The sequence below is a fragment of the Heterocephalus glaber genome, unplaced genomic scaffold (genome assembly GCF_053883595.1).
Source record: "Heterocephalus glaber isolate CG9 unplaced genomic scaffold, H.glaber_assembly_v1.0 deba00001733, whole genome shotgun sequence".
Classification (NCBI taxonomy): domain Eukaryota; kingdom Metazoa; phylum Chordata; class Mammalia; order Rodentia; family Bathyergidae; genus Heterocephalus; species Heterocephalus glaber.
The window spans coordinates 17,366,502-17,393,478 of NW_028258444.1; the positions used below are offsets into that span (position 1 = coordinate 17,366,502).

At 38.8% G+C, this 26,977-nt stretch overlaps 1 protein-coding gene and 1 long non-coding RNA gene across 2 annotated transcripts in view; one reads left to right on the top strand and one right to left on the bottom strand.

Annotated features, from left to right (window-relative positions):
* The first annotated feature begins 1,500 nt into the window (after positions 1 to 1,500).
* The window catches only part of LOC147821508 (uncharacterized), a 60,238-nt gene continuing 34,761 nt past the window's right edge, over positions 1,501 to 26,977 (top strand). The window contains exon 1 of the long non-coding RNA XR_015446973.1: positions 1,501 to 1,657. This is a non-coding gene — a long non-coding RNA (uncharacterized LOC147821508). The remainder of the gene's footprint in view (positions 1,658 to 26,977) is intronic.
* On the bottom strand, positions 9,116 to 10,826 carry Or10ad1 (olfactory receptor family 10 subfamily AD member 1). The gene has a single exon (XM_021243130.2). It carries the CDS (start codon positions 10,394 to 10,396, stop codon positions 9,440 to 9,442), a length of 957 nt encoding a protein of 318 aa, XP_021098789.2. The 5' UTR covers positions 10,397 to 10,826; the 3' UTR covers positions 9,116 to 9,439.

Genomic DNA, 26,977 nt, shown 5'->3' on the forward strand with positions numbered 1-26,977 from the left:
GGGTTTTTAGGGAATAAGCTGCTTGGCACGCCAGATACTCATCAAATGAATGAATCAATGAATGACAGGAAACCCGATTTTGTCTATTTCCAGAGCCTGTGCTCTTTCTACTGTGTCATATGGCCTCTAAATGTATCCATCTGAGATAACTGTTCTGTTGCCTAGTAAAGGGAAATGGTTTCGTATCAAGGTATCTCCAGAAAACAAACGGAATAACCAAATCAGCATGATTTGAATAATTTAATAACGGATTATTTACAAAGATGTTGGTGGGGTATAGGGAAAGTAGAAGAATTCTACTATCAGAAGAGCTATTCATGAAGAGGTAATGTGAGGGTTTGGTTCTAGAACTTGGAGAACACCATGCAAAAGGAGCTAAGATTTTAGGGGAGAAGGACTCAAATGGGCTTGCCATAATTCCCACTGAGAGAGTGCCCAGCCTCCTGTTCCTGCTTCTCTCCGGTTTGCCTTTGCTCCTCACTGGCTCAACCTAGTAGAAACCAGATGTAATGGAACCTGCCTACACGGTCCGCACAGGTCACTCTCCTCTGTCCAGAGCTGGGTAAAGAGGGTGAAGATTGAGCTGAGGAAGCAAGCAGAAGATATCTAGGTCTTTAGACTGGAAAAACAAAAACAAACATATAAAATCATATTGGAAGCCCGAAAAGGTTGGCCTTAAAGAGGCTCTAAATGTGTTTGTTTTTCATGTCCTGGATAAACCATATTTCTGTTTGTTAAACTGAGTATTCCAGAGGTCACTAACAGGTGCCTAAAGGCTCTCTTATGAGGTTCAAGGCTCCAGATATTCCCCTCCCACTTCAGAAGTTTTGCTTTTTTTTTTAGCACTTCTGAGGCCAGGTACCCTGTCAAAGATTTAAAAATGAACCACACACTAGTGGGGAAGACAGAAAAGCAAATACGTGCCAAAATAAGTGCTCAGTAAGGGAGTACGGCGACGGGTAAAGGCACTTGTTATTATGGGAGCCCAAAGAGAGCCCAATAAACGCAGAACATGGGGTCAGGGGTGGTTTCTTCGAGTGAGTAAGGGAAAAGGCGGCTCAGAGGACACTGCGGTTGTTCACAGGCTGGAAGAGGAGCCCAGCATTACACAATTAGCTGAAAGTGGGCTATCGCTTGGAAAGGACCAGGGTTTGATCGTTGGCCCAAGTGGGAGCTCTGAAGGCCGGATGCGATTGGCTCAGTCCACCTCCAGCCCTGTTCGGCTCACGACCCACCCATCGCCAAACAGGAGAGGCATCTCCACAGTTTCACTGGGCTGGGAGGGTATCCCAAGTCCCAGGCTCTGCATCTCCAGCTTCGGGGGACTGCTGCAGCCGCAATTTCCCAAAATAGATAGTGTTCCGCAGAGGTAGACCAATTAGCTCAATCTGGCCGGGGCGGGGCGGGCAGGCAGAAGGAGCTCATTGGCTGCTACAGCAGTGATCCCAGAGTTTATTTGCCACACCCACCGCCTTCGTGGTTCTAATCCGGTCAGGGCCCCACAGCTTCCTGGGTAATTTGGGCGGGAGTCCTGGAGACTGGCGGGACAGCATGGCGTCGGCTCGGCATTTGACAGGAAGGAGTACAGGGTCCGGCCAGAGCCCGAGGGCGAGAATCTCTGGCTATCCTGCATTTTTGGCCTTAGGGCCGGGCTGTGGTAACTCTAGAACTTGACCTCGCGCCCTCCGGCTTTGCATTTGAAAATGAAAGGGGACTTGGAAAGGACTCTCACTTTCCGGGTAGCTCTAGTTGCATTTTCCTAGGTTTTTCCTGACCCTGGGGGGAGGGAAGGCTCTTGGTGTCCTTCCAGGGACCAGATCCTGTGTCACGGGGGACGCCTCCCGGGCTGTAGCTTCTGTGAGAGCCCCTCTCGCGTCGGTTCCGGCCCGGAGCCCGGAGCCATAAAGGAGAAAGTGCTCGCCCTTGAGAAGGCGGTGCTAGGTTACTCTGGTCCTGCTTTTCCAACGTTCCGGGTCCGAACACACCTGCCGTCTGTGTTGGACCGACAGGAATCAGGCGATTGCTCTTGAGTAAAGTTGTATTCGTCCCTAACATCCAACTCTCCTGTCCTAGTGTTCCACCTTACAAGTCCTGCGTGTTTTTCATGGCTCAGCAAATATGACCTCTGTATAAAGCTTGCACCAGTCTTCCGGGCCGTAGGAGCACAGCCCCTGGAATCCGGGCACTAGAGTTAGTAATCGCCATTGTTTTAAGCGTTATTTGGCGTCTCTGTGTCTCAGTTTTTTTTATCAAGTGAGGGAGGTACTAGTATCTTGCAAGGTTTTGTGAGGATTAAATGTCAAGCTCTTAGAATATAAGTACTTATAAACGTGAGCTGCTGTTACCATCTGTGGTACCAAAGTGCTTTTGTAGTAAAGGCCTCTTATAATGCTTACCTTTGCTGTTATCATTATTTGTTCTTATCTTCCTTACTAGACTTGGAGATCTTTAAAAGTTGGAATGGTCTTCTTTAAAATATTAGCGTTCGCCAGTGCTGGGCAACTGTAAAGCTAAGAAATTATTTCTCAGAAAACTCTTTTGAAAGCACCCTTCTCTCTCTCCCTCTCCTTCATGTAAAAATTTTCACTTTTAAAGACTCTTTGAGACCCTAATTTTCAAACTAGGTAAGCTGAGACCCATGTTCTCCATGGTGATGAAGAAGGCCTTAACATTTCTCTCTGCTTGACAAACTTTAGACAGGTTTCTACTTGACTATAGGTTAACTTTTCTTAGATAATTTATTTTAGAAAACTTGTAATTACCAGTTCTCTCCCTGTCCCTTTGATATTAGAAGCCCTTTGGTAGTTTTACCTCTCAGGAAATGATCTTTCTCAGGAATTGGAACTATACCTTTGAAATGCAATCATCAAAGAAGATAGTGTCCCTGTCACCCGAAGGCAGGTTAGTCATTTCCTAGGTTGTCTGTTCTTTGTAACTCCCCCCCCCCATTAAATTTATTGGTACATTTTAGGTATAAAATACAGTTACATACATCATTGGGATCTTGTACCATTACATGAGTCTCTTGGTTCTTATTTTTTCCCCTTCCCCTGCCCTCCCTTCACCCCCCTCCACCCTTCCCTATTTGCAAAGACTTTGTTTCCATTTTTTTCCTTTTCTCATATTTTTTCTTTTCCTTTCTTTTCCCCTACCCCTTCCACTTACCCTGCTCCTTTAGACCTTTACTTCCTATTACACAATATCAAATATACATTTTAAAAATTACAATATCAAGATCTAGAAGACATTACCACAGATTTTACAGAATTTAAAAGGATATAGAAAGCATATTACAAAAATCTGTTTTGAAATAAATTTGACAACTTCTAAGAAGTACCTTGGAAGACAAATTAATGAAACTAACTCTGGAGGAAATACGAAATTTGAATAGCACCTATTAAAGAAAGTATATTCCTAGCTTGAAAACCTACCTATATGAAAACAACAGGCTCATATACATTTTAACTGATAAATTATATCAAACATTTAAAGCAGAAAAAAGAAAAGGAACACTTCTCTCCTCATTTTAGGAAATCAATATTGTGCTAATCCTAAAACTGGATAAAGATAATAGAAGAAAAAAGTTTGAACATAGAAATTTGTTTAACAAAACAAACTAATAGAAGTCAGATCTGGCAGTATGTAGAAAGTGGTTTTGTTATAGGGATGGCAGTGTTGGTTCAGCATTGGAAGATCCACCCCCAGAAGTCATCATTTTAATAGAGGAAAGGAAAAAGCCATATGATCTTGTCACTAGTTGGAGAAGAAGAATTGGACTAAATTCCACAGCTGTTCATGGTAAAAGCTATCAGGAGACTAGAAGCAGAACAGAACCTTCTCAACAGATTAAAGACATGTACTCCATACTTTCAACAAAAAATGCCTTTTATGAGTGGAGAAGATACAATGCTTTCTCCCTAAGGTGGGGAACAAGGGCAGATATGCCTACTCTTCATCTGCCCATTAAACTTTTTTTTTTTGGTACCGGGGATCGAACTCGGGTCCTTAGCTTGCAAGGCAGGCAGTGAAACCACTGAGCTAAATCCCCAGCCCATGTCCATTAAACTTTGAAACATAGGCCTAAACCAAAATAGTTTGGCAATAAAAATGACACAATTAGGATAGGATTGGCAAGGTAGAAGCCAAATCTTTATATGTAGATGAAATGATCATCTACAGAGAAAATATTAAGAAATCTCTAGTAGCCCCCAGAACTTGTATTTGAATTTAGCAGGATTAGAAAGCACAGGGTAGGGCCGGGGATTTAGCTCAGTGATTTTGCCGCCTGCTGTGCAAGCGCAAGGACCCTAGTTTGATCCCCGGTACCCAAAAAAAAAAAAAAAGAAAACACAAGGTATATATAAAAATTCAGGTCTATGTATACTTGCTATAAATGAATTGGATAGTGAAATTTAAAAGTTATGTAGGAGTACAGAAGACCTAGAAAAGAAAAAAAAAAACAGTGTTGGAAGACGTTTAGTACCTAATTTTAAGACTTCCTCTAAAGCTACAGTAATCGAGGCAGTGTTGATGTAAGGAAAGATGTATAGATCATTGGAATAAAACAGAGAATCTAGAAATAGAACCACACATATATGGTCCACTGAGTTTTGAAAGATTATTAAACATTAACATTTTATAGAGTATAAACTCAATTCAAGAGCCGAGGAAAAGATAGTGTTTTCAGCAAATGGCACTAGAACACCTGGTATCTGTATATAAAAAATTAACCTCAACCCTTTATTTCCATACATAAAAATAACTTGAAAGGATCTATGAACCTAAATATGAAAGACTAAAACTATAAAACTTTAAGAAGAAATTATAAGGGAAAATATTTATGAATTTAAGGTAGGCAAGAACTACCTAGGACAAAAAACATGATGTATAAAAGAAAAAAATTGATAAATGAGCTTCCATCAAAATTTAGAACTTTAAATGACATCTTTAAAATGAAAAGTAGTCCTTAAACAGACCATATTTACAATGCATATAACCTATGATCAGAATATATAAAGAACCCTTGCAGCTCATTAATAGACAATCCAATTAAAAAGTAGACACAAGAAGATGATAAATAGCCAGTACAGCACAAAGAAAGGTGTGGAACACTAGAATCAGAAAAGTACTAATCAGTAGAATGACAAGATTGAATTATACACTCATTAGGGAGATGAAGTTAAAAGTTTTAAAAGCCTTGTCATGACTTTTTCTTTTTGTTGGAATCTCCCCCTTGTGTTTAATTTGTCACGCCCAGCAGATTCACTCTGCTGGGCTTCCTGGGGTTGACATCCTCATTGTCTTTTCCTAGGATATTGTCTAAAATATTTTGGAGTGCTGGTTTGGTATTCATGACGTTCCTAAGGTTCTCTTTATCATGAAAGTATCTTATTTCTCCATCAATTTTGAAAGATAGTTTTGCAGGGTACATCAATCTGGGTTGGAGGCTGTTTCCTTTAGGGCTTGAAATACATCACTCCAAGCTCTTCTTGCCTTGAGGGTTTGCATTGAGAAGTCTGCTATGATTCTGATGGGCTTTCCTTTGTCTGTGATTTGTTTCTTTTCTCTCATTGCTTGTAGAATTTTATTCTTCTCTTGGATTTCTGGAATCCTAACTATTATATGCCTATGTGTAGATTTTTTTTGATCAAGGCTAGTTGGTGTCCTGTAGGCCTCACTTATCTGTATGTCAAGTTCTTTTCCCCTGCTTGGGAAGTTTTCTGCTATCACTTCTGTGAACAGGTTTTTTTTGTCATCTGCACCCTCTCCTGTTTCTTCATTGACTCCAATCAGTCTTATGTTATTCTTCTTTGCATCATCTAGCAGGTGCTGGATTGATTTTTCATAGTCCCTTAAAATTTTAAAGCAATTTTTCTCTTTCTGGTCACTAATTGCAATCTTATCTTCTATATCTGAAATTCTGTCCTCACATTGGTTCATTCTGCTGTGTAACTTTCAATGTAGTTTTTAATCTCCTGGAAGTCTGTTTGCATCTGTTTTATGGATTCCATTTGGTTCCTATGTTGGGATTCCATCATGTTCCTCAGCTCTGTTTTTTTATCTGTGCCTTCTCTAGATTTATTAATCATGTCTTGCACTATTGGCACAATCTTTGCTGTTATCCGAGAAATTATTTCTGATTTCATTTTTTCCAGGTCCTCTTTTGTTGCCAGTTCAGGGAGTCCAGGTGGTTGAGTATCAGATTGTACCAGCTCATTTCCCTTTGGGGTTGCTGTAGGTGATCTGGAAGTCTGTATTTGAGGCTTGTTTACCTGTCTTCTCATTTCCACGGGGGTGGGGTGGGTTGCTGCTGGTTCCTGCATGGCTCACCTCCTCTGCCCTGGGAGGGTGGAATGGTGGTGGGGGAGCCTCTTCCTGGGTGCCAAGATTGGCTCAGCTCCTTTGCCCTAGGAGTGGTGGGATGGCGGGGGAGCCTCCTCCTGGGCGCTGGGATTGGCTCGCCTTTTCTTTGTAACTTTGATAAGAAAAATTCAGTCAAACAACATGGACTGTGCAGAAATATAGGTAGAATTTATTGTAAAGTAGATACAGAGTTACTCCTTCAAGCAAGAAGGCAGGCAGTCCTAGGAAGGCATCTGCATTGAATGTGAATTTGGGTACATGTTTATGCACTCAAGAGTTACTCTAGGTGTCAGGGGAACTAGGATAATTATGATACTTATCAACATTTTACTGAAATGTTACTTTGGAATTGCAAAATATCTTCCTGTCCTTTTTAGATAGTCATTTTTTCCTCAGGGGCTTTGATCATGTAAGAAATTTAGAAAAGATAAGCTCTTAATTTAAGCCAGGTCCTAGCCCAAGGCAAGAGGGTCCTTAAACAACATTTCCTTCCCTAATATAATTGGGTTGTAGGCTATGTTGGCCAGAGTAGTATCCTTTGTTCTGGAGTTAAAGGGCCAAGTAGCCAGGTATCAGAAGAAATGTGGACAATGTGTAACCTTAAAATGTCACTGTGTTCTGTGGGATCGCTTTGGGTCTGAGACCGAACAAATAATTATAAGCGTATTATACATTGAAATCTTTCTCTTTTTTTTTGGTACCAGGGATTAAACTCTGGTCCTTGCGTTTGAGCAGCAGGCGGCGAAACCACTGAGTTAAATCCCCAGCCCTGAAATCTTTCTTTAACTGGCAATGAATAGTACTTTGGAACCTTCACCCTCTTTGTCCCTCAGTCCCACTAATGCCTAACTACTTGCCTAACTTCCTATCTCTCAGTCTCTGAGGATAGGAGTAGATATCTAACTTTGCTAGGCCCCTTGTTTCGAATAGTAAAACTATTGCTTGTTTTGAAGAAACAAGGAAATTTACTTTTCCATTAGGTTAGACTGATTAGCAAACACAAGGCAGCTCTTAAAAATCTCTCAGCTTTGCCTGCCCCACCAGCGCAAAGACCCGAGTTTGATCCCTGGTACCAAAAAATCTCTCAGTCTCTTACTTCAAGGGAGTTGAGTCCAGCTCCTGTTACAGTAGTCTTAAAGACTTTCTTTCTTTTTTTTTTGGTACCAGGGGATCGAACTTGGGTCCTTGAGCTTGCGCAGTTAAAGACTTTCTTTCCTGCTTAACTTTTGTACAGTTTTTTTTGACAATAGAAACTTTTAAATTCTGTGTTTATTGTTTCTTCTGCATAGCAGTGATGTCTCATTTCTTCCACCTTACTAAGAATAGTTTCTCCCATTCTTTGATTTCTAGAGATTCACCAAATTTTACTCAAAAGATTATAGAGTTTTGTGGAGTAAAGCTACTTCTTTAAGTCATTGCACAGGGTAATGTGAGATGTACAACTTATAGAAAGGGTAGTACATCTATTTAAGGATATCTCAAAGTGTGTTTATAAGAAATAAAAGGAGAGGAAGAAAAACTTGCAGCAAAGACAGGCTTCATTTAAGATAAAGACCTGAGAGGGACCATTGGCTCTGAAGTGCAAAAAGCAACTCTCTCTTACAGAGTAAGGGCTTATAAGATGTTAAAGGGAATGAGGAAATGAAGGGCCTGTTATACTTAGGATTGCTTCTTTCAGTTTGTGATCACTGGTCTGTCTGGTATTTGTGCAAGGTTTTCTATTTAAGAGACTGAACGCCCCTTGATCAGGAATATTTTGTACAGTAAATGGATTTAATGGGCTTCATAATTATGGGGCACAGAAAATATGGGTAAGGGTCACAAGTCAGGGGAAAATGTCCATTGGCTTTCCCCTTCAGTGTTGATATTCTGATAATAGCACTGGAAAACAAAGAACAGCTCATTTCTCTCTCTTCCTTATTTATTATGAAACAAGCATGAGAAAAATGTAGTTTCCAAAGAAAAGGAACTGCTGAAAATGAACAGCTCTCTCAAAGCAAGCTCGGGCTGATGAAAGAGAGAAGCTAGAGGAAGCCAGAGAGGATATAGTGTTGAAAATAAAAAGACTTCTGTAATGGTGGAGAGGGTGTGGAGAAGGGTTCCTTAAAGGACAGAAAGTGAAATGGATATTGTTAAGATGAGGAGGTAAGGTAGAACAGTTTTGAGTAGGAATGAATGAAAAATGGAAGAGAAAAAGAAAGGCAGTGAATGGAAGGGGACATAATTAATAGGGAAGGAAACTTGTGGCTTTAGAAGCTCTATAGGGGCACTTACTACTTGGATGGGAAGGGAAACAGTCAGTCATCTTCCTAAAGAAAAGATTCAGGAGAAGAAGTTGAACACAGAGACCTATTCCACTCACCCCTCTCCTACAACACATAAACGCAGACACAATGAGTGCAGCTTTGGCATTTAGGGACACAAAAAATTCTTCCTTACTGACTAGTGGGGGCTGAAACATAACTTTCAAATTGCTGACCTTTGTCTTCTTTTCTGATGCCAACACTAGTGCATATCCCTAGTCCCTTTTTGTTATTTTTTCAAATACTTTTTCCATATAGGAGTGGAGTGGGTGAGGGCAGGTGCAGGAATTGACACTAGATGTCAGAATGCCAACGAGGGAGAGAGAGAGAGAGAGAGAGAGAGAGAGAGAGAGAGAGAGAGAGAGAGAGAAGGAAAAAGAAAAAGAGTGAGAAAGAGAGAGACTGAGATAGATTCACTCCTAAATGTATATGCAAAATTCAGGCTAGGGATGGCATATAAAAGTATTAAACAAAAAATATAATTGAGTACAAGGTTTTTATTGACTGCTGCTGCAAAACTTGGAGGAAAAAATTCAGGAATGGCTCAAATTCTTGAGGAACATCTAAGACAAAGCGGTATTGGAAATGAGTCAGAAAGATATGCCTTAGAAATGAGGAGAAGCACCTAAGTCTGATTCCTGTGCCAAGAAAGCCATGAATGTTTTTTTCTGGAGATTTTCAGCATTGGAAAGTTACTTGTAACTTTTTTTTTACTTGCTACTTGTAACATCTCCCATCCAGGGGAGGAAGCTTTTTTCCCAGGGGCCTTCCTGCTAGACAGACTCTGCCTGGGCCAGGTTGGTCCTCCTAAAGGCCCTCACCATAGCCCTGTTCATTTCCTTGTTGCGAAAACTGTAGATAATGGGGTTGCACATGGGGGTGATGATGGAGTAGAGAAGGGAGAAAGGCTTGTCCTTGTCAGGCCCATGTGTGCTTCGGGGATTCATGTAAGAGAACATGGCTGAAGTGTAGAAAAAGATAACCACAGTCAGGTGGGAGGCACAAGTTGAGAAGGTCTTGCCCCAACCTGAGGAGGAGGTTCTGCCAAGGATGGAGCCCAGGATGCGGGCATAGGAGGCGACAATGAGGACCATGGGACTGAGCAGCACCACAGTGGCATCAACAAAGATCAATTTCATGCTAAACTGAGGGTCCCCACAGGACAGGACGATCACTATGGGAGCCTCACAGAAGAAGTTTTCTACATGGTTGTCTCTGCAGAAGGGATTCTGGAATGATATATACTCAAGAAATATGCCATTGATCAACCCAAAGATCCAGGCAGTACCCACTAGCCTTACGCAGACCTGTCTGCTCATGATCTGGGTATAGCTAAGGGGGTAACAGATAGCAGCATAACGGTCATAGGCCATGAAAGCCAAGAGGATGCACTCAGCCACACCCACAAGGAAGACCAAATACATCTGGGTCATACAAGAAACAAAAGAGACAGTGTGGTTCTTGACTACCAGGTGGATCAACATCTGTGGGATGGTGGTGGTGATGAAGCAAACATCCAGGAAAGAAAGATGGCCAAGGAAAAAGTACATGGGGCTGTTAAGCCTGGGGTCTGTCCACGTGATGAAGATGATGAGGCCATTCATGGCCATGGCAAGGCCGTAGAGGGCTAGGAAGAGAGTGAAGAGCAGTGCTCGTGTGGCAGGGGAGCTCTGCTCAAAGCCCACAAGGATGAACTCTGTCACTGTGCTGCTGTTCCGTAGGTCCACCATCTGGGGCCCTTGAGGGGGAAGGACAGGAAAAACACAAGAGAGGTGTAAGATAATTTAAATTACTCAGTAGGGCATAGAAACCCAATTATAAAACATGGTGGATGTGTGGCGATAAATGTTTTGGAACTCAGTACAGCCTAGTAAACTGGTAGTGTAATGTCGGAGTGAAAATGACATGGACACCACAGGATGTGTACATAGAATCACAATATTAAAATTACAGAGCTGATGGTTACATTTTCCTCTGGTTTGATCAGGCCTTCAGTGAAGTATTGCATCTGTTCCAGTGCCCTCAATGTTGCAGGATTAGCCGATAACCAGCATGCATTCAAAGGTGAAAAAATAATATAGCTGTGAATAAGGGCCTTGTCAACTGAAGAGAGGTTTGAGAAATTCAGGAATGGAATGTTTGAGGGCTATTAGCTTATACAAGATACTGGTTTATAGAAGATCATACTATGGGTACACTTGAGAGATCTTTGAAGGTTTTTCTAGAGAAAAATATGCTCAATCTTTGTATACCTAATTTTAGATGAATGTTGTCATTTCAGTGTAAATATAAACATTTTAATTCTCAGGATTGTGCCTCACTGAGAGTTGTTTGCACATTTCTGAAGACAATCACGTCTAACTCTTCCCAGTCATCCACCTTTTCCCATACTCCCCCACAAGCAGTTGCTGCCACTGCACTAACCACCTACGCGGTGCATGCTGGAGATGCGGCATGGTTGTAGTTCCTGCATGCTTTCTTAACAGGCCACAGTTTTCCCTCTGGGTTTGGGATTGAAGGATATGGACCCTGGGCAGAAAGAAATCCAACCATCTCTGTTAGAAAGGGAGCCTATGAGCAGGACCAAATCCAGCCTTTCTGGACTCGACTTTCCGAGAACTTGGATCCATTCCTTTGCCTCTAGGTGTAAATCCTTTTCTCTTTTCATCTTCAGAGAAGGAGGATTTATAATTATCATGCTCACATCTTACTACTGTAACTTTTAGAAAGTAATTATGTTCATGTTTAATCTCTATTGTACTTTTCTTATGTATCAGATCCCTCCCACTTTCAAATACTTATCAAATCTAGTTAGTATATTCCTGCTTAAATTCCAACTCGTTCCATCATTTTTCTTTGTTTTTCCCTACATCTATTCCTCTGTATAAACTCTCACTTTTCCCTCTCTGTTGCTTCTTTTCTTCTTTTTGTATCTTCTTCCAATCCTCACTATTTCTTTTCTCCTTCCTTTTTTCATTTTTGGTGTTGATTGCTTGACATTTATCTAAATCTTATCAAACTCCCCTCTCTTATCCATGTTTTAAATTCTAATATTTACTATCTGTATTTTAGAAACTGTTCATCCTATCATACCTTGAAAGTCTAGATTCCTTCTATGTGTCAATTTTGATAGGTCAAGGCAGTGTCTGGATGATATTCTATTCTGATAACTTTCACTTTGGTATGTTCTTATATTCAGGACTTCTCTTGGGGACCTAGAAATGGAAGGGAAAGATAAGGGAGTGATGTTTAAGATGTGGCTTGGAAGCCTGCACTTAGTGGACAGGTTAAGACTTGGGCAAGATAAGTCAGTGAACTAGACTCCAGAAAAGTCTAGGATTTATCCAAGAAGATACTGAGGTTTGACCTGATCAATCGCTAGGAACTACTAGAGGACAGGTGGTTACCTGTGGTTCATTGTGCCAGGAATAATATTCTGTGATACCCAGCATCTAGTGTCTGTGAGCTACCATTGAGAATTAACCAGTCAAACATTTGTTCAAATAAATGGTGTAATATAATGGAAATTACATCTTACCTCATTGTGTTGCTCTGCTGGCAATGACATTTGCCACTGAATCACTGTGGCGGGTAACAGAGAACTCATGGTGTTTGAAGAGGAGCTGGCCCAGGGTGGATGGTCTGATCTGGTGGCCACTCTGGAAGAGAATGGTACCTGGTGACCTTGTTAGTTCTTTGACATCTATACTATTACAGATGAATGTCTGCTTAAATTATATTACAGAGATACATATGTACAGCACTTTATAGCACAGGTATGAAAACTTACATGCTCCATACAAGTATTACCATTTATTAAGACAGAATCTTATTTTTTATATTTTATATTTAATTTCAGTCCTTTCAGATTTTGTCTTCATGACTGAGTTAAAAATTATATGACCTCCTCCGTGTTGAAAAAATAACATCAAGAAAATAAAACATTTTATTACTTCAGATAAGCATTTATGAGGTATGATTGAAAAAATACAGTGAATATTTAAATTTTTAAAAAGTATTACAATAAATGACACATTGACATTAATCTCTCTCCAAACACTCTCCTTTGCTGAACATTCTTTTTTTTTTTGATACCGCGGATTGAACCTGGGCCCTTGCGTTTGCGAGATTGCTAAACATTCTTATCCCATTATTCTTGCCACTTTCTGAAACAGTTCTGGAAGTCCTCTTTTTATGAGTGTCTTTCATTGTCTTGTTGTAGCTATCTTCATGTCCTGAATTGATTCAAAGCATTTACATTTTGTGGTCATTTTGAGTTTGAAGAAGAGCCAGAAGTTACATGGTGTCAAATCCAGTGAACAAGGTAGATGAAGACATATCATAATCTTTTTATGAGCCTGTCTTTCCACTGGATGGCACTCAGCATGACATTTACCAAATTTTTGATCATACTTCATAAAAACACTCATGAAAGAGGACTTCCAGAACTTTTTTAGAAAGTGGCAAGAAGTATAATGAATTTGAAGCAAGGAGGCATATTTTGAGAGGGATAATGGTAATGCATCTCTTACTGTACTAATTTTTAGAAATGTAAATGTTCACTGTATATTTTGATCATATTTTATATTCTATAATATAAAATCTTTCCTTGTAAATATTAAAAATGAACTTCAAAATTTGTTGCTCTATCTTTTTTTGGTACCAGGGATTGAACTCAAGACCTTGTGCTTGCGAGGCAGGCTGGGTGCCACTGAGCTAAATCCCTGGCCATATCTTCTAACCGTGAGCACTTAATGTGACTTTTATTATGTATCTTAATAAATAGCCATGGTGATATTTAAATTTGAATTGAAATCTGTTTTCTGAAGTCATATATATATATATGTGTATATATATATATGTGTGTGTGTGTGTGTGTGTGTATATATATATATATATATATATATGGTGTTTTTTTGTTAAACTGGAAAACAATTATGATATTTTATTTAGCCAACTATATAGAGATACAATTAAAAACCATCAGTGACTCCTTGGGTTTCCTATTTAGAGCTGAGGGTCTATATCTTATTTAAGTTAACAACAATTTACAAAATGGCTGATATGTATCATGACGTTTGAGACTCCATTTATAAATGTACCTTAATGATGTGATTTAATCTCATTGAAGAACCACTGAGAAGTTAGGTTGGCACTGTAGGTGAACATAATTTGTTAAGGAGAAAAGAATAAAGAATGAATTTTCATCTGTGAGTTTAGAGTGTTGTCATAATTGATTTGATTAATTTACTGTTCTGACCCATTTTGGAGCCATCTTAAAACTTCCTAGAAGTTCCAAGAACCTCTCAATAGAACAATGATTCGTGTAAGAGAAAAATAAACTAAAAGCAGTCCATTTTCAAGATGAAATAGTTAAATTCTGAGTGGAAAATCACTGGCAGTTTTCTAACTGCCTGACAAAGTTCATGGATTTAGAGAGTCTCTGGGCAGATGTGACCTTGAGGGAAACATAAAAATAGTGAGTAAGAGAGTCTTTGTAGAATGTAGGTGTGAGTAGGGAAAGGGAGAAGAAAAGCATGTTCTTCTTGCTAAAGCTAAGTAGAACATAAGCAGTGTAATTGCAAGGTCACATGAAATCACTACACAGGAACATCTGTTCCTCAGAAAGTCCCAGAGTAAAGAACAGACAGTATTATGAAGAAATCCAAACTGAAATTGGGAGGTGGACTGGGGAACTGCCTTACAAAGAAGTGATGAAACATTAGGTGACAGCTGGGGAAAGATTGTGCCTCCCCTAGTACTCGGCCAATAAGGAACAGAGGGGAAGAGACTGCCTTCGTGCTAGGGTTTAAATAGCTTGATGTGACTGCTTTGCATGTGCCTGTCCCTCAGACAGCCAGGCTTGCAAGACTGAAACTGCATTAAATTTTGCTGTTCTTCCTGCCTCTGAAATCCATTCTTTGAGTCTGGACAAGTAAACGCATTTCTCACATTTGTGTTGGGAGAATAGCCACTAGAGGGTGGAAGCAGGATCATCTTGATTGCTACAGGCCTGATTAATCTTAGACTTAATGGGGCAAGAGAATAAACCACTGATTACATTAGGGTTGGAGTGCATTGGGAATAACTTCTGCAGTATTTCTGATGTTTCCTTTCACGTGAAGGCAATTGTCATAACATAACATTCCTGATCTTTGCCTTTCCTTTACTCCATCACAGGGGAGATGACGTGGCCTCCCTGAGTGGTCAAGGGAGAAAGCCATTACAGAGGTTCTACCCCTTTCCTCTCACCTTTTTAGGAGGAAGTAGCCTTCTCTGGGGCCTTTTTTGAAAAGGCTGTGTTGTCCAGTGCTGCCAGTTAAGGGGAATATATCTCTCTGTCTAACTGGTCTTCTGTAGTAGGAAGTCTGTGTCTACTTTGTGCCTTGACAAAGCTGATTGTTTGGCCTATGTTGTCTCTATGTTTTATTTTTCAATTGATTCAGAAACAGATCAGAAGAGTAATATTTACTGGACTCACTAAAAATCCTAAGCAAATATTATTATTAGTATTATCATATATATACAAATAACATTATAAACAAAGAAATATGATAGAATTTTGGTTATAATGAAAAGAAACTCTAAGTCATTATAACATGTGGCAGTTCCTGGGGGAAAGAATTTTCCTGATACACATATTTTGAACTCTCAAACTGTAGTGCTGGTGAGCTAAGGAAGAGAAGTCTACACTCCATGACCACAGAACAATGAACAAGGTGTGCTATTGTAGAAAATGTCTTGCTAAAATGTGTAGAAAATGTCTTGCTAAAATGTGAGGCTGTGATTCTTATCATGCTTATGGAAGAGGAGCAGGACACATTCAACCGTTAGGCACAGTATTTCTGCTGTTCTAGCATGCTGTGACCACAGGAAATAAAATATTACACAGCTTCTTGTTATTTACTATTTCTCTAGAAACTGTTTATTTCAGGAATGAAATTAATCCATTTGAGTTGTATATGAACTTTTGTTTAAATTATGTAGATTGTTCTCTTAGAAAGCTTCAGTCTCTGGGGAAGTTTGTGTATCTTGTAGAACTACTTTAAATAAATGTTCCTCTTATAATTTCAAATTTCAAACCATTTCAAACCTAGTTTCTCTTATGCATACTTAGATCTTATAGAATGAAATATATCATTTTATGATACAGAATCATCTATTTTCTGGGTGAAAAAATTATGTGGCATAGTTAATCTGGGAATCCCTATACCCCTGTTTCAGAGCGTTCATGAATCTCTGAAACACTGTAGGAATACTTATATATGTTAGAGCATTTTCCTTGGAGATTCCATAATTTCTCAACTTCTAAAGGCAGCTGGAACCCACAAAGGTTTAAAAATTTCTGATTCAGAGATTTGAGGTCATTAAATTCCCATAGACTTCTCTGCTTCAGACTGCAAATTAAAGTACTCTTTGTCTTGCTGAATTGTTTGTTTCCTCAAAAGTGTCTTCTGTGGAGAGTGATTGAGAGAGGGTTGAGCATCCAATCCCACCACTGGTAGCTTCCTGAGACTATACCCAGCCCTAAGAAGTCTCAAGGGAGAATTCCAGAAAGACAGATTACTGCCAGCTTTAGAATTGGCTCCCAACTGTTGTGTGGGAGAGATCCTAGCTCTCATGAGTGGGTGGACCACATCATGGTACTCAGTGGTTCAAGGCCTACAGTGCTAAAAGTAGCTACAATCCTCTTGATGCTTCCCATGTCCATTGTCCAGTTTTGCCCTTACAATGAAAAGGAGAGCAACTGACCTAGAAACACAGAGATCTGAGTAGGGGTGGTATGGAATGATTGAGTAGCATATATACGATTTAAGTTCAGAAAGTGATATTGGTTATAAATCACCACAGAAACAATGCTTTTGCCATAAAGGTAAACAGATCTTACAGAGAGACATAGCATTTTTGAATGACAGCAGGAAAGGGAATAGATGACAGAAGAAAAAGAAACACCAAAAGGGAGGGGAGCTTCAAGATATTTTAAGGACATTTATCCTGTGGGATGCCTGTAAGGTGACCAGCAGCATTCCATTTCCTTTAGTTTAGTACAAATAGTAGCTGGAGGAGCTTAGTTTTAACATTAAAATGATGGGTAAAGGAGCATAATTTTCTGCTCCCTAAGTTTTGAAACAATTGTAATGAAAGTTCCAGATTGTCAGGTTCAGTTTATATTTATTTAGGATGGCACCAAGACAAATGATGACAGCCTGCACAGTTACCAGTGCCTCTAGGAGAATCAATGTCCTTTCTCCCTCATCTCCTTTTTGTTATTGATGGTATTAACACATTCTTAGTCACCCATGGCAGAAGTTAAAATGAAATCTTCCAATCTCTTCTTTTTAACCTCCATATCAATTGCCATAAAACGCTGGTAAATATTTTTTTCTTTACTCTTCTACCGACACTCCATACTCCAGCTGTTACTTACCTTTCCTAAACACTTTATAGTTTTCTATGCCTCCAATCTCTGCATATAATCTTTCCCTTCCTGGAATTCACTGTACAAACATTATCTCCATTTGAAAAACTCCTGCTTCTATGAGGCCAAACTCAACTCTTACATTCACATTGATGCCTCCAATAACTTCTACCCACTGCAATCCATGTGAAATTACATTGTTCTTGCTTCCATTACTAGAGAAAATATTCTTCATATGTGGTAATATTTAGATTATGAGCTCCTTTAATATAGAAATATTATGTCCTTACTTCCTGGCACATTGCCTAGCATATAGCTGTCTTTCAATATACATTTTGTGAAAATGTGGTAGAATAAGTGACTATCCAAATTCTAATTTTTCTAGTATTTAGTGTTGCCAACTACATCAATTTATAAATAAACTACCATTAGGGTACTTTTCTAACCTGTGCTAGGTAGAAACATATATTTGTCTGATAGGTTTATTGTGAAGATTAAGAGAACATTTATTCATTCTACCGAAAATGCATGTGGTGTATGTATGAATGTATAAATTAAACAGAACAGTATCTTAATAGGAAAGATGTGCAATAAATTTTACTTTACTGTTCCTTTTTTTAGGTCATTGGATTCAAGAAAAACACATTAATTAGGACATTCATGTTTTCAAATGTCAGTAATGCTCAAAATGCCTGAAACCTTTAAAAATGATATCCACAACTTGAGAATGTATTTCCCAAACATAATAAAGTGCTATAGATCCTATGTATGTACAGCATATATTACAGCTAAACACAGGGATATTTGGCAAACTATAATACAATGTGCTTAGAGCTTTAAATAGAGCTTCAATAAAGAACAGAGGGCTCTCAAGTGTAATGAGATAATAAAATAGGAAAAATGTACTAAAAAAATCTGCTGATGACTGAGATATTCAAAGAAGCTGTTCTTACAAAAGGTATTTGTTTCATACTTTTTTCTTCTATTATCTTTATCCAGTTTTAGGATTAGCACAATGTTGATTTCCTAAAATGAGGGGAGAAGTGTTCCTTTTTTTTTCTGCTTTAAATGTTTGATATAATTTATCAGTTAAAATATATATGACCTGTTGTTGTCATATAAGTAGGTTTTCAAGCTAGGAATATACTTTCTTTAATAGGTGCTATTCAAATTTCATATTTCCTCCAGAATTAGTTTCATTAATTTGTTTTCCAAGGTACTTCTTAGAAGTTGTCAAATTTATTTCAAAACAGATTTTTGTAATATGCTTTCTATATCCTTTTAAATTTTGTAAAATCTGTGGTAATGTCTCCTAGGTCTTGATATTTTAATTTTTAAAATGTATAATTGATATTGTGTAATAGGAAGTAAAGGTCTAAAGGAGCAGGGAAAGTGGGAGGGGTAGGGGAAAGGAAAGAAGGGCAAAGAAAAAATATGAGAAAAGGAAAAAAATGGAAACAAAATCTTGGCAAATAGGGAAGGGTGGAGGGGGTGAAGGGAGGGCAGGGGAAGGGGAAAAAATAAGAACCAAGATACATCATGTAAATCTATAAGATCCCAATGATGTATGCAAATGTATTTTATACCTAAAATGTACCAATAAACTTAATGGGGGGAAAAAAAGGTATTTTTTTTTGTATATCCATTTATTGGTACATTTTTGGTATACAATATAATGATATTCATCATTGGGAATTTGCACCTTTACATACTCTCTTGGTTCTTATTTTTTCTCCCTTTCCCTGCCCTCCCTTCAACCCCTCCATCCCTCCCTATTTACAAAGACTTTGTTTCCATTTTTCATTTTCTCATATTAATTCCATTCCCTTCTTTCCTTTCCCCTACTCCTCCCACTTCCCCCTCCCCTTTGCCCCTTTTCTTCCTATTTCACATTATCTAGTATACCAAAAAGGTATTTGTAAAAGAAAAAAAAGACCAACCTAACTAAGAACAAAAATTAAATTCAAAAAGTCCTCAGTTTATGTATAAATTTGAAATAATTCTTAAATTTTGTGGAAGACATTGAGAGACAGAATGTACTCATAAAGGAAATTCTTTTAATAAGTTGAATTATTAGCAGAAATGGGATTATTATAGTATAAAGGAGAGGCTCATTGATGAAAAAAAGTTTCCTTCCATTTTATTAAAGATCATGAACAGAGATTCCTGTCCCCAAATTTATAATGAGTGGACACATTGGAAGAATCAAATTTCATAATGGCTAGTAGTTAATAATTTTCAAATCTAATATATAATATAAAAGATGTAAATTCATTGGGGCTTGTGTGAGAATTGAATGAAGATTTCCTTTCTACTCACTGCTGATTGCTATTAGCATTTAGACATTATAAACTTTGTGTTCCCTTTTCCTTCTCTGAAAATTTCCCAGGCCAAATAAAATTGAATCACAGGCAGCCTGCAGAAAGAAGGCAAAGGCATCCACCCTCCTGACTCAGATCAAAAACATATAGTTGGCCCTGAAGTGGCTACAAAAACATTTTTATTAAATGGAAAACAAATAGGATTTAGAAATCAGATTAATAAAAGAAAAAAGGTCATTATTTGTTTAAAAATACAGACATAATGACATACTCTAGAAATCAATCAGGAATGAGTCTTGAATGCAGCTCTCTAAAATACAAGGGCAATCAGGATCTCACAGAGGTCCTTATTAGTGAGACTGGGTTATCCCTGGACAAGCAGAGATAAGAGGAGAAGGCACAAGATACAGTGTAGTTTGAAAGACTTTGTTGCCTATTTGTGCAGGGAGAGAATCAAGTAATTACATCTGGCTGGGTAGGTGTCTTACATTGGAAATGTCAGAAACAGAGGAAACCACAGTGACACCCTTCACTGGGAGCAAAAGAGAAGAGAAACGAAGCATAGCCCATAGAAAGACCTGGCAAGACCACAGCCTGTGTCTGCCAGGCCTCTCTGACCCTGCAGCTTAGTGCACCAGCCCTGCTATTGGGAAGACAAGGCCAGACCTTCCCACATCCTTAAATGGCCAGAAAAGAATAATTGTTTCCCCACCTGATTTTTTCCCCATCTGATTTGCATAATACTGAGAACGTGTCATTTTTAAAGATTTAAAAACTTAAGAAATAATTTTGGCATGCTGTGATTTTTATTAACACATGCACACAAACTTTGAGGATTTTAGCAATAAAATCAAGAGACAACAGTTAGTGAATTTTTGTCTTATATTTCCTACTAAAGTGGTAGAGATAAAAGCATTTGGGTCCATGATTTGACAGATGTTCGGAGGACAGTGGCAAAAGGCTTTTAAGGAAGAACAACCATCCTCCGTGTGAGTCCTTGTAGGTCTCTGCTGGCAACCCTTGTAATTTACAGCCCTTTCCAGTGTCTCACCAACTCACTTCAGAAGTCTTCCCAGAGTCCTAACTACTTCTTTTCTTTTCTAAGCTCATTGTCATTTCCATTTTCTTCAAGCTTGTGTTAGGGTTAACTTTCATTAAAAAAAAATCAGATGACTTTTTACTTCTCATGTTGCTTTGGAAATAGTTTGCTTGCACTCAAGATTTGCCAGATTGAGTAAAGTGCAGACGTGTCAAATTTTCCTATTGGTTTCCTATCCCTCTCTCCTTTTTCTGCCTTCAGTTTGCTTCATCTGCTATTTTGACTCTGGATCCATTTCAGTGTCTCCATATCCCTCTGAAACTGAGGACCCTCTGAAGTAAGTCCTATCCATGAAGATGCCTGGCCAGGGCAATTGTTAACAGAAACTTAAGAGCATCATTTGGAGAAAGCAGTGAGGCCCATCATAGAGGAACTTTGGGGTCAGCACATCTGAAATGTAATCTTAGCACTGTCAGTTATTCTAATGTGGCATCCATTAGCTGCATCTCAAGTTATTTCCTCCCACAACATGAGAATTAGTTGAAATAATATAATTAGTCACTGGCACAGTCAAAACTGTAAGCTAATTCTGATCGGTATTTCTTCTCATCTTCTAATGGCTTGCTTTCACACGAGAAGGATTATTGTGAAGTCTTGGTCAGGCTCCTCCTCATAAATCAAACTGCTCCCGCAAAGCCTAGGTACAAAAGCATCCTACCACCCTTTCTAATCCATCCAAGTGTGCTCACTGTTAGGAATTTGTTTACTTCTAACCTTTTCCCTTGCTATATTTAACTCCCTTTCATCTCAATCTGGCTTTTAGAAACATTGCAAAAAAAAAAAAAAACCCTCACAAAATGAACAGATAATAACAATAAAATGTGATACCCATTCTCTGTATCAGTCTCTAGGAGAGGATCATCAATGAGTCACTTCTTAACTTCCCTTTCCCCAAGAATCAAGAAAAATGCCAGATAAAGTAAAAAACCCCAACAGATACAATATAAAGAAGAAGCCTCAAGAAAGAAAGAAATGAGAAAAAGTGATTATAGGGACAGTGGAAAGATCTCACTAAACCAAAAAGAAAGAAAAAGGTTAAAGGCAAAGAAAGAATGAGAGATAAGATAAAAACAACCAAAGTGTGAAAATATAAGACAGGTTAATATAGAGAAATAATACATTGAAGGCTCAGATACAAAGAGCCCCAACCTAGAGACAAAATACAAGGAGATAAAGTGTCAAACATAAAAAAGAACCTGAGCAGCTGCCCAGCACACTGGGCGCGCCTGTGTGGTGATGTGGAATCAAGTTAGGAGCCAGGTGCCTCCTCAAGGTCAAGGAGCAGGAAATCAGCCTGGTGTCTCTCCCCCACCCAGCCTTTGAGCCTTTGTCCAGTCTGGCTGGTCCTCAGTCACATGCAAAACCCCTGCCCCTCAGGCAGATCCAGCAGGGCAAGTGGGAAGACTGAGATCCTGATGGAAACACAGAGGAGAAACACAGGGGACGAAGTGACCAAGCAGGGAGAGTGAAGACAACCGAAACAGGGCTACACTGCTGGAGAGGGAGAAAGTGAGCAAGGGGGAGGTTCATAGGGTGAAAATCTGACCCATCTCCCCCATGGCCACTGTGGGCAGAGCCTCTGTCTGATTTGAACAGATAGTCACTACAGGAGCCGGGGAGTGTTCACTTCTGGGGATCCTCACAGAGGCAGGGCCAGCTTTCACCATAGAAGCGTTTATTCACTGACCTTGTCCAAGGGCTTTGGCACACACTGATGAGGACATTGGCTGTGCTGGTCAGGCTCAGAAGAGGAACCCAAAAGTGCAGAGTGAGGATGCAGTGGTTTTGCTCTGAACCAGCAGCTCATTTATAGGCTGTGTGTATGAGTATGGGCTCCTTTAACTATTTTCTTTTTCCATTTCTCTAAATTGCACACACACACACACACACACACACACACACTTACTCTTGCAGGCACTAGCTCTCTACTTGTTACTGTTGGGAGCCAACTGTAATAAGGCCAACTATCTGTTCTTGAGGCCTGACCATTCCAACTGTCTCCCTGGGGATGGTCTTATACCAGTTCTTTCCAAGGCTCCCTTGTGAGGACAGGTTCATGGCAAGTGGCCCTGGAAGGCATATCACAGTCCATGTTTTCCTAGAGAATTTATGTTTCCTCGAGTAGATGACTTTATAGATAAGCAGGACCTGGCAAATATGATCCTGTTCCCACAGCTTCAAATCTGGGAAACTTTTTAACTCATCCACTTATTTCTCAATTTTGTTTTAATTGAAGTTCTTGTGATGTTTTCTGTTGAGTTAATTACCATTTTTTGTCCTCAATTAAACATTTTCTTATGTTATTATAGTATGTATGTTCATCCCAACAGTGACAATTAACTGAGCACTCGCTCTGTGCCAGGCCCCTACTAACAGCTCTGATGAGGTGGGAAATAGAGGGAATAAAGGTCTTCCCAATGAAGTATACATATTTGATGACTCGGTCCCTTCCTAACCCCCATCTTCCCTATCTCTTTGGTATCACAATTTTGTTTACCAAATTTAAAGTCCCTCCTTTCTCCCGATCAATTCACTGTTTTTCTAACCATTCCAGTACTGAATTATCTGCCCCTTAAATTCTGCATAATGTCAAAGAATTATTTCACTTCCACAATTCTCAGCAGAAATTCTACTCCTGGAAAACTTAGACAGCTATACATTTGAAATTAATAATGTATCTGACCTGCCTCCTTTAAACTGCCAGAATGGTCCCCTATTGTAGTCAGGATTTACAAGGGAATAGATTTAATACAGGACACATAATTTATAGGATTATTTTGTAATATTTACCCAAAAAGTTAAATGCAGAGGAGTGCAAGAGATCTGTCTACATACTAAAGATCTGAAGAATCTAGCCAAGGGCTTAGATCCCATGTCCCACACAAGTCCAGCTAAAGGCCTAAAGCCCAAGGCAGTGTCCTCCATTAGTCCAGTCAGAAGCCTAGAACCCATGGCAGTGTCTCATGCAAGTCTGTATCAAGGATCTGCACTGGGAAGGGCCAAAGGCCAGTGGTGGAAGCTAGAAAGTCTGTCCCAGTGGGGTGAAGGATCTGTGCCACCAGGCCGAGAGATGCACTGGAGCCAAGAAGTGATGCTCAAGGAAAATACCAGAGCTCTCTTGAGAACAGTAGCCACCCCTGGCAACAGTGAGGACCTGAACTCCTCTGACAGTGAGAACAGCCGAATTCGCATCTGGAAAACCAGCCACCACAAGTTTTTCCCAGAAAATCAATAGCACAGGATCATCCTCTCCAGTTCTCTTTTTATGCCATTGGCAACAATCCTTGGGTGGGTCTTCCATGCCCAGAGCCACACTAACTCAGTTCAGCTGAGCATTCTAAATTGACCCGTTAGTTAATCCACCATATCCCCCCACCCCCATGCCATATCATGTACTTTCACCAACTTCTCCAAGTTTGTGTCTTACCAAATCTAATGTACTTGGGGTATTTTGGCAACTTGGTTTGGATAATAAGGAATGAAAGCTAAGCAACAGGAAAAAGACCTTTACAGTATAAGATGTCTGAGGATCACTCATATAGCTACTCAAAGGCCCCTGAAAAAAGCAAAGTCTTCATGCAATTTAAAGTTTTTACTTGTATACTTACATGTACCTAAAAGTCAATTTATTGTTATGCTAAGTAGGAAACTCTTTGGACAGCTCATTTCCCTATAACCTCTATTCCATACAATTTTATTAACAAAATTCCAATCCAAATGATGTGCAACTCAAATCGGTCCAAATTATATTCATTTCCTAGAAGGCATTGAATAAGTAAGTGTGTATTTTTGTTTGACTTGTAATATTTAAATAACACTTGTTTAATGTGTTTTGGGGTAAAATATTTATATTAATAAAAGTTGTCCAAAAAGTGGTACAACTTAAGGAAGCATGAGGGTGAAGAATAATTTATGCATGTTTTATGAGGTAAATCTCCATGTATTTCCACTTATATAGATTTTCACTAGTTATTCTATAGTTTTGTATGCTTTTTTCCATGAAAGATTGTCTTTTTTCCTTGGAATTATTCTGATGTACTTTCTATTTTGGATAGTATTTAAAATGGAATCTTATCTCACTTGTTTGCAGAATCAGAAAAAGCTGACTGCATGGAAGTAATAAATAGTATAGTGGTTTCCGAAATTGGGGAGGAGAAGAAAGGGAAAGGATGGGTAGAGGATGGTTAAAGGGTACCAAGTTACAAGTAGATAGGAATAAGTGCTCCTGTTCCATAACACAATAGCATGAGTATAGCTAATAAGGTACTGTATACTCCAAGGGAGCTAGGAGAGAGGTTTTTGAATGGTCTTGTCACAAAGAAATGATAGATGGACAAGGTGAGGATATGCTCATACATCTGTTAATTATGTGTCAACTGAAATATAAGTGAAATGTTGCCTCAAAATTAATTTTTTGAGTATTTAGATGATAGAAATGTAAATAGATTTTACATACTGGTTTGGTATCCAGTAATTTGTTAAATACTATTAACTTTAATAAACTATCTGTGCAATCTTTTGGTTTTTTTATGAAGACAGTCATAATTTGTGAGGAAAGACCTTTTCTGTTTTCATTTTCAGTTCTTATACCATTTATTTACACACTCTGTCGTACTCCCTAAGATCTTCAATATGATAATGAAGAAAATAGAGACACTGGTATCCTAGTTTTGTGTATGCTAAAGAGAATGCCTTCTAATTTTTCACTCTTAAAGAGAATATTTGCTTTAAGGTTTTTGTATTTAATTGCTTTAATAGCTTAAGGAAGTTCTTTTCCATTCATAATCTGCTGAGAATTTTTTATAAACAGGTGTGAATTTTCAATAAAATAGATAATTTTCCTGCATTTATTGAAAGGATCATGTGTTTTTTCTTTGTCTCTTGATGTAGTGATTTATACTTATTAATTTTCTAATGTTAAATCAAGTTTGAATTATTTGGGTAAATTTCATTTTGGTCATGACATAAGTTGTTATCTTTTTAACACATTACAGAATACAATTTGCTAAATGTTTGTTCAGGAATTTGAAACTATGGTCATTAGTGAGATGAGTTTATTTTGGTTTTGTCAGATTATGGTATCAAGGTTATATTTGCATCATTTAAAGTTGGGTTGTTTTCATTTCTTTCTAATATGTCAGTGTTAGCTTCTCAATGCTATGAATACTTGAGGTAATTAACTTACAAAGAGCAAAGTTTTATTTTGATGAAGAGTTTTGGAGGTTTCCATCTCTGATTGGTTGGTGCCATTTTGGGGGGCCTGTGGTGAAGCAGCACATCATTGTGAGAGTTTGTGGTGAAGCAAACCTTTCACCTCATTCCTAGGAAGCAAACGAGAGCAAGGAGGGCACCAATGCATCCTTGTGTTCTCATCTCCTCCCCAGTCCGCTTGGAGAGAGTCAAAGTGAAGACAGTGTCACGGTCACTGGCCAGCCAGGCCTCTAGGAGTGTGTACTGGCATGGTAGGGTTGGCTCACCCTCCCGACCTACCAGCAGATGGAACAAGTGGCAGACTTCATGGACTTAGGATTCAATGGCCCTCTCACTCCCAGGTATGAAAGACCTTAAGTCAGTTATTCAGAATTAATTCAAATACTGCCCAACTTACCCAAGTTCCCAGCCAGAACTACAGAGGAATGGAGCTCAGCCCCTACCAGCTCTCTGAAGTTTCTCCTGTCTGAATGGAGGAAATATAATCTGACCTTAATTTAGGGTCCTAAAGAGGACTATCATACTGAGTTTTGGTGCTTCCTTTTCATAGAGTCATGAGTGTGTGGGGATCCATATGTGTTTGCCAGAGCTTATGTGTGTTAGTTATTGCATTTACTTCTGTAGTATCTTACCATTTCACATTAGGTTCTCTCACACCAATGGTTGTTTCCTAAGGTATGGTTAATTAATGTTTCTCTTAGATCATTGATTTTGACTCCATCTTCCCGCAACCTCTCACATTGTCTATTTAAATTTAAATATTCATACTGATTCCAATAGTGGTACTACTTTACACTTTCACCAGCAATATAGAAAGGTTCCTTTTTCTCTGCCACCTCACTAGTATTTGTTATTTTAGTATATGTGCTGCCGAAGCGAGCACAAGTATTTGTTATTCTTTGATTTCTTCATGATAGCCATTCTTTCTGGAGTAAGATGGAATTTCAGGGTTGTTTTAATTTGCATTTCTTTAATGACCAGCAATGCTGAACATTTTTTCATATATTTATTGGCCATCTGTACTTCTTCTGAGATGTATCTATTAATTTCTGCTATTTTTTCATTGGGTCTTTTATTTTAGGAGATCTGATTTTTTGAGTTTTTAAAATATATATTCTAGATATTAGCCCTCTGTCTGTGAAGTAGCTGACAGAATATTTTCTGATTTCATAGGTTGTCTCTTCACTCTGCTGTGCAGAAGCTTTGTAATCTGATATGATCTCATTTGTTGATTCTTGCTGTTACTTCCTGTGCAACTGGG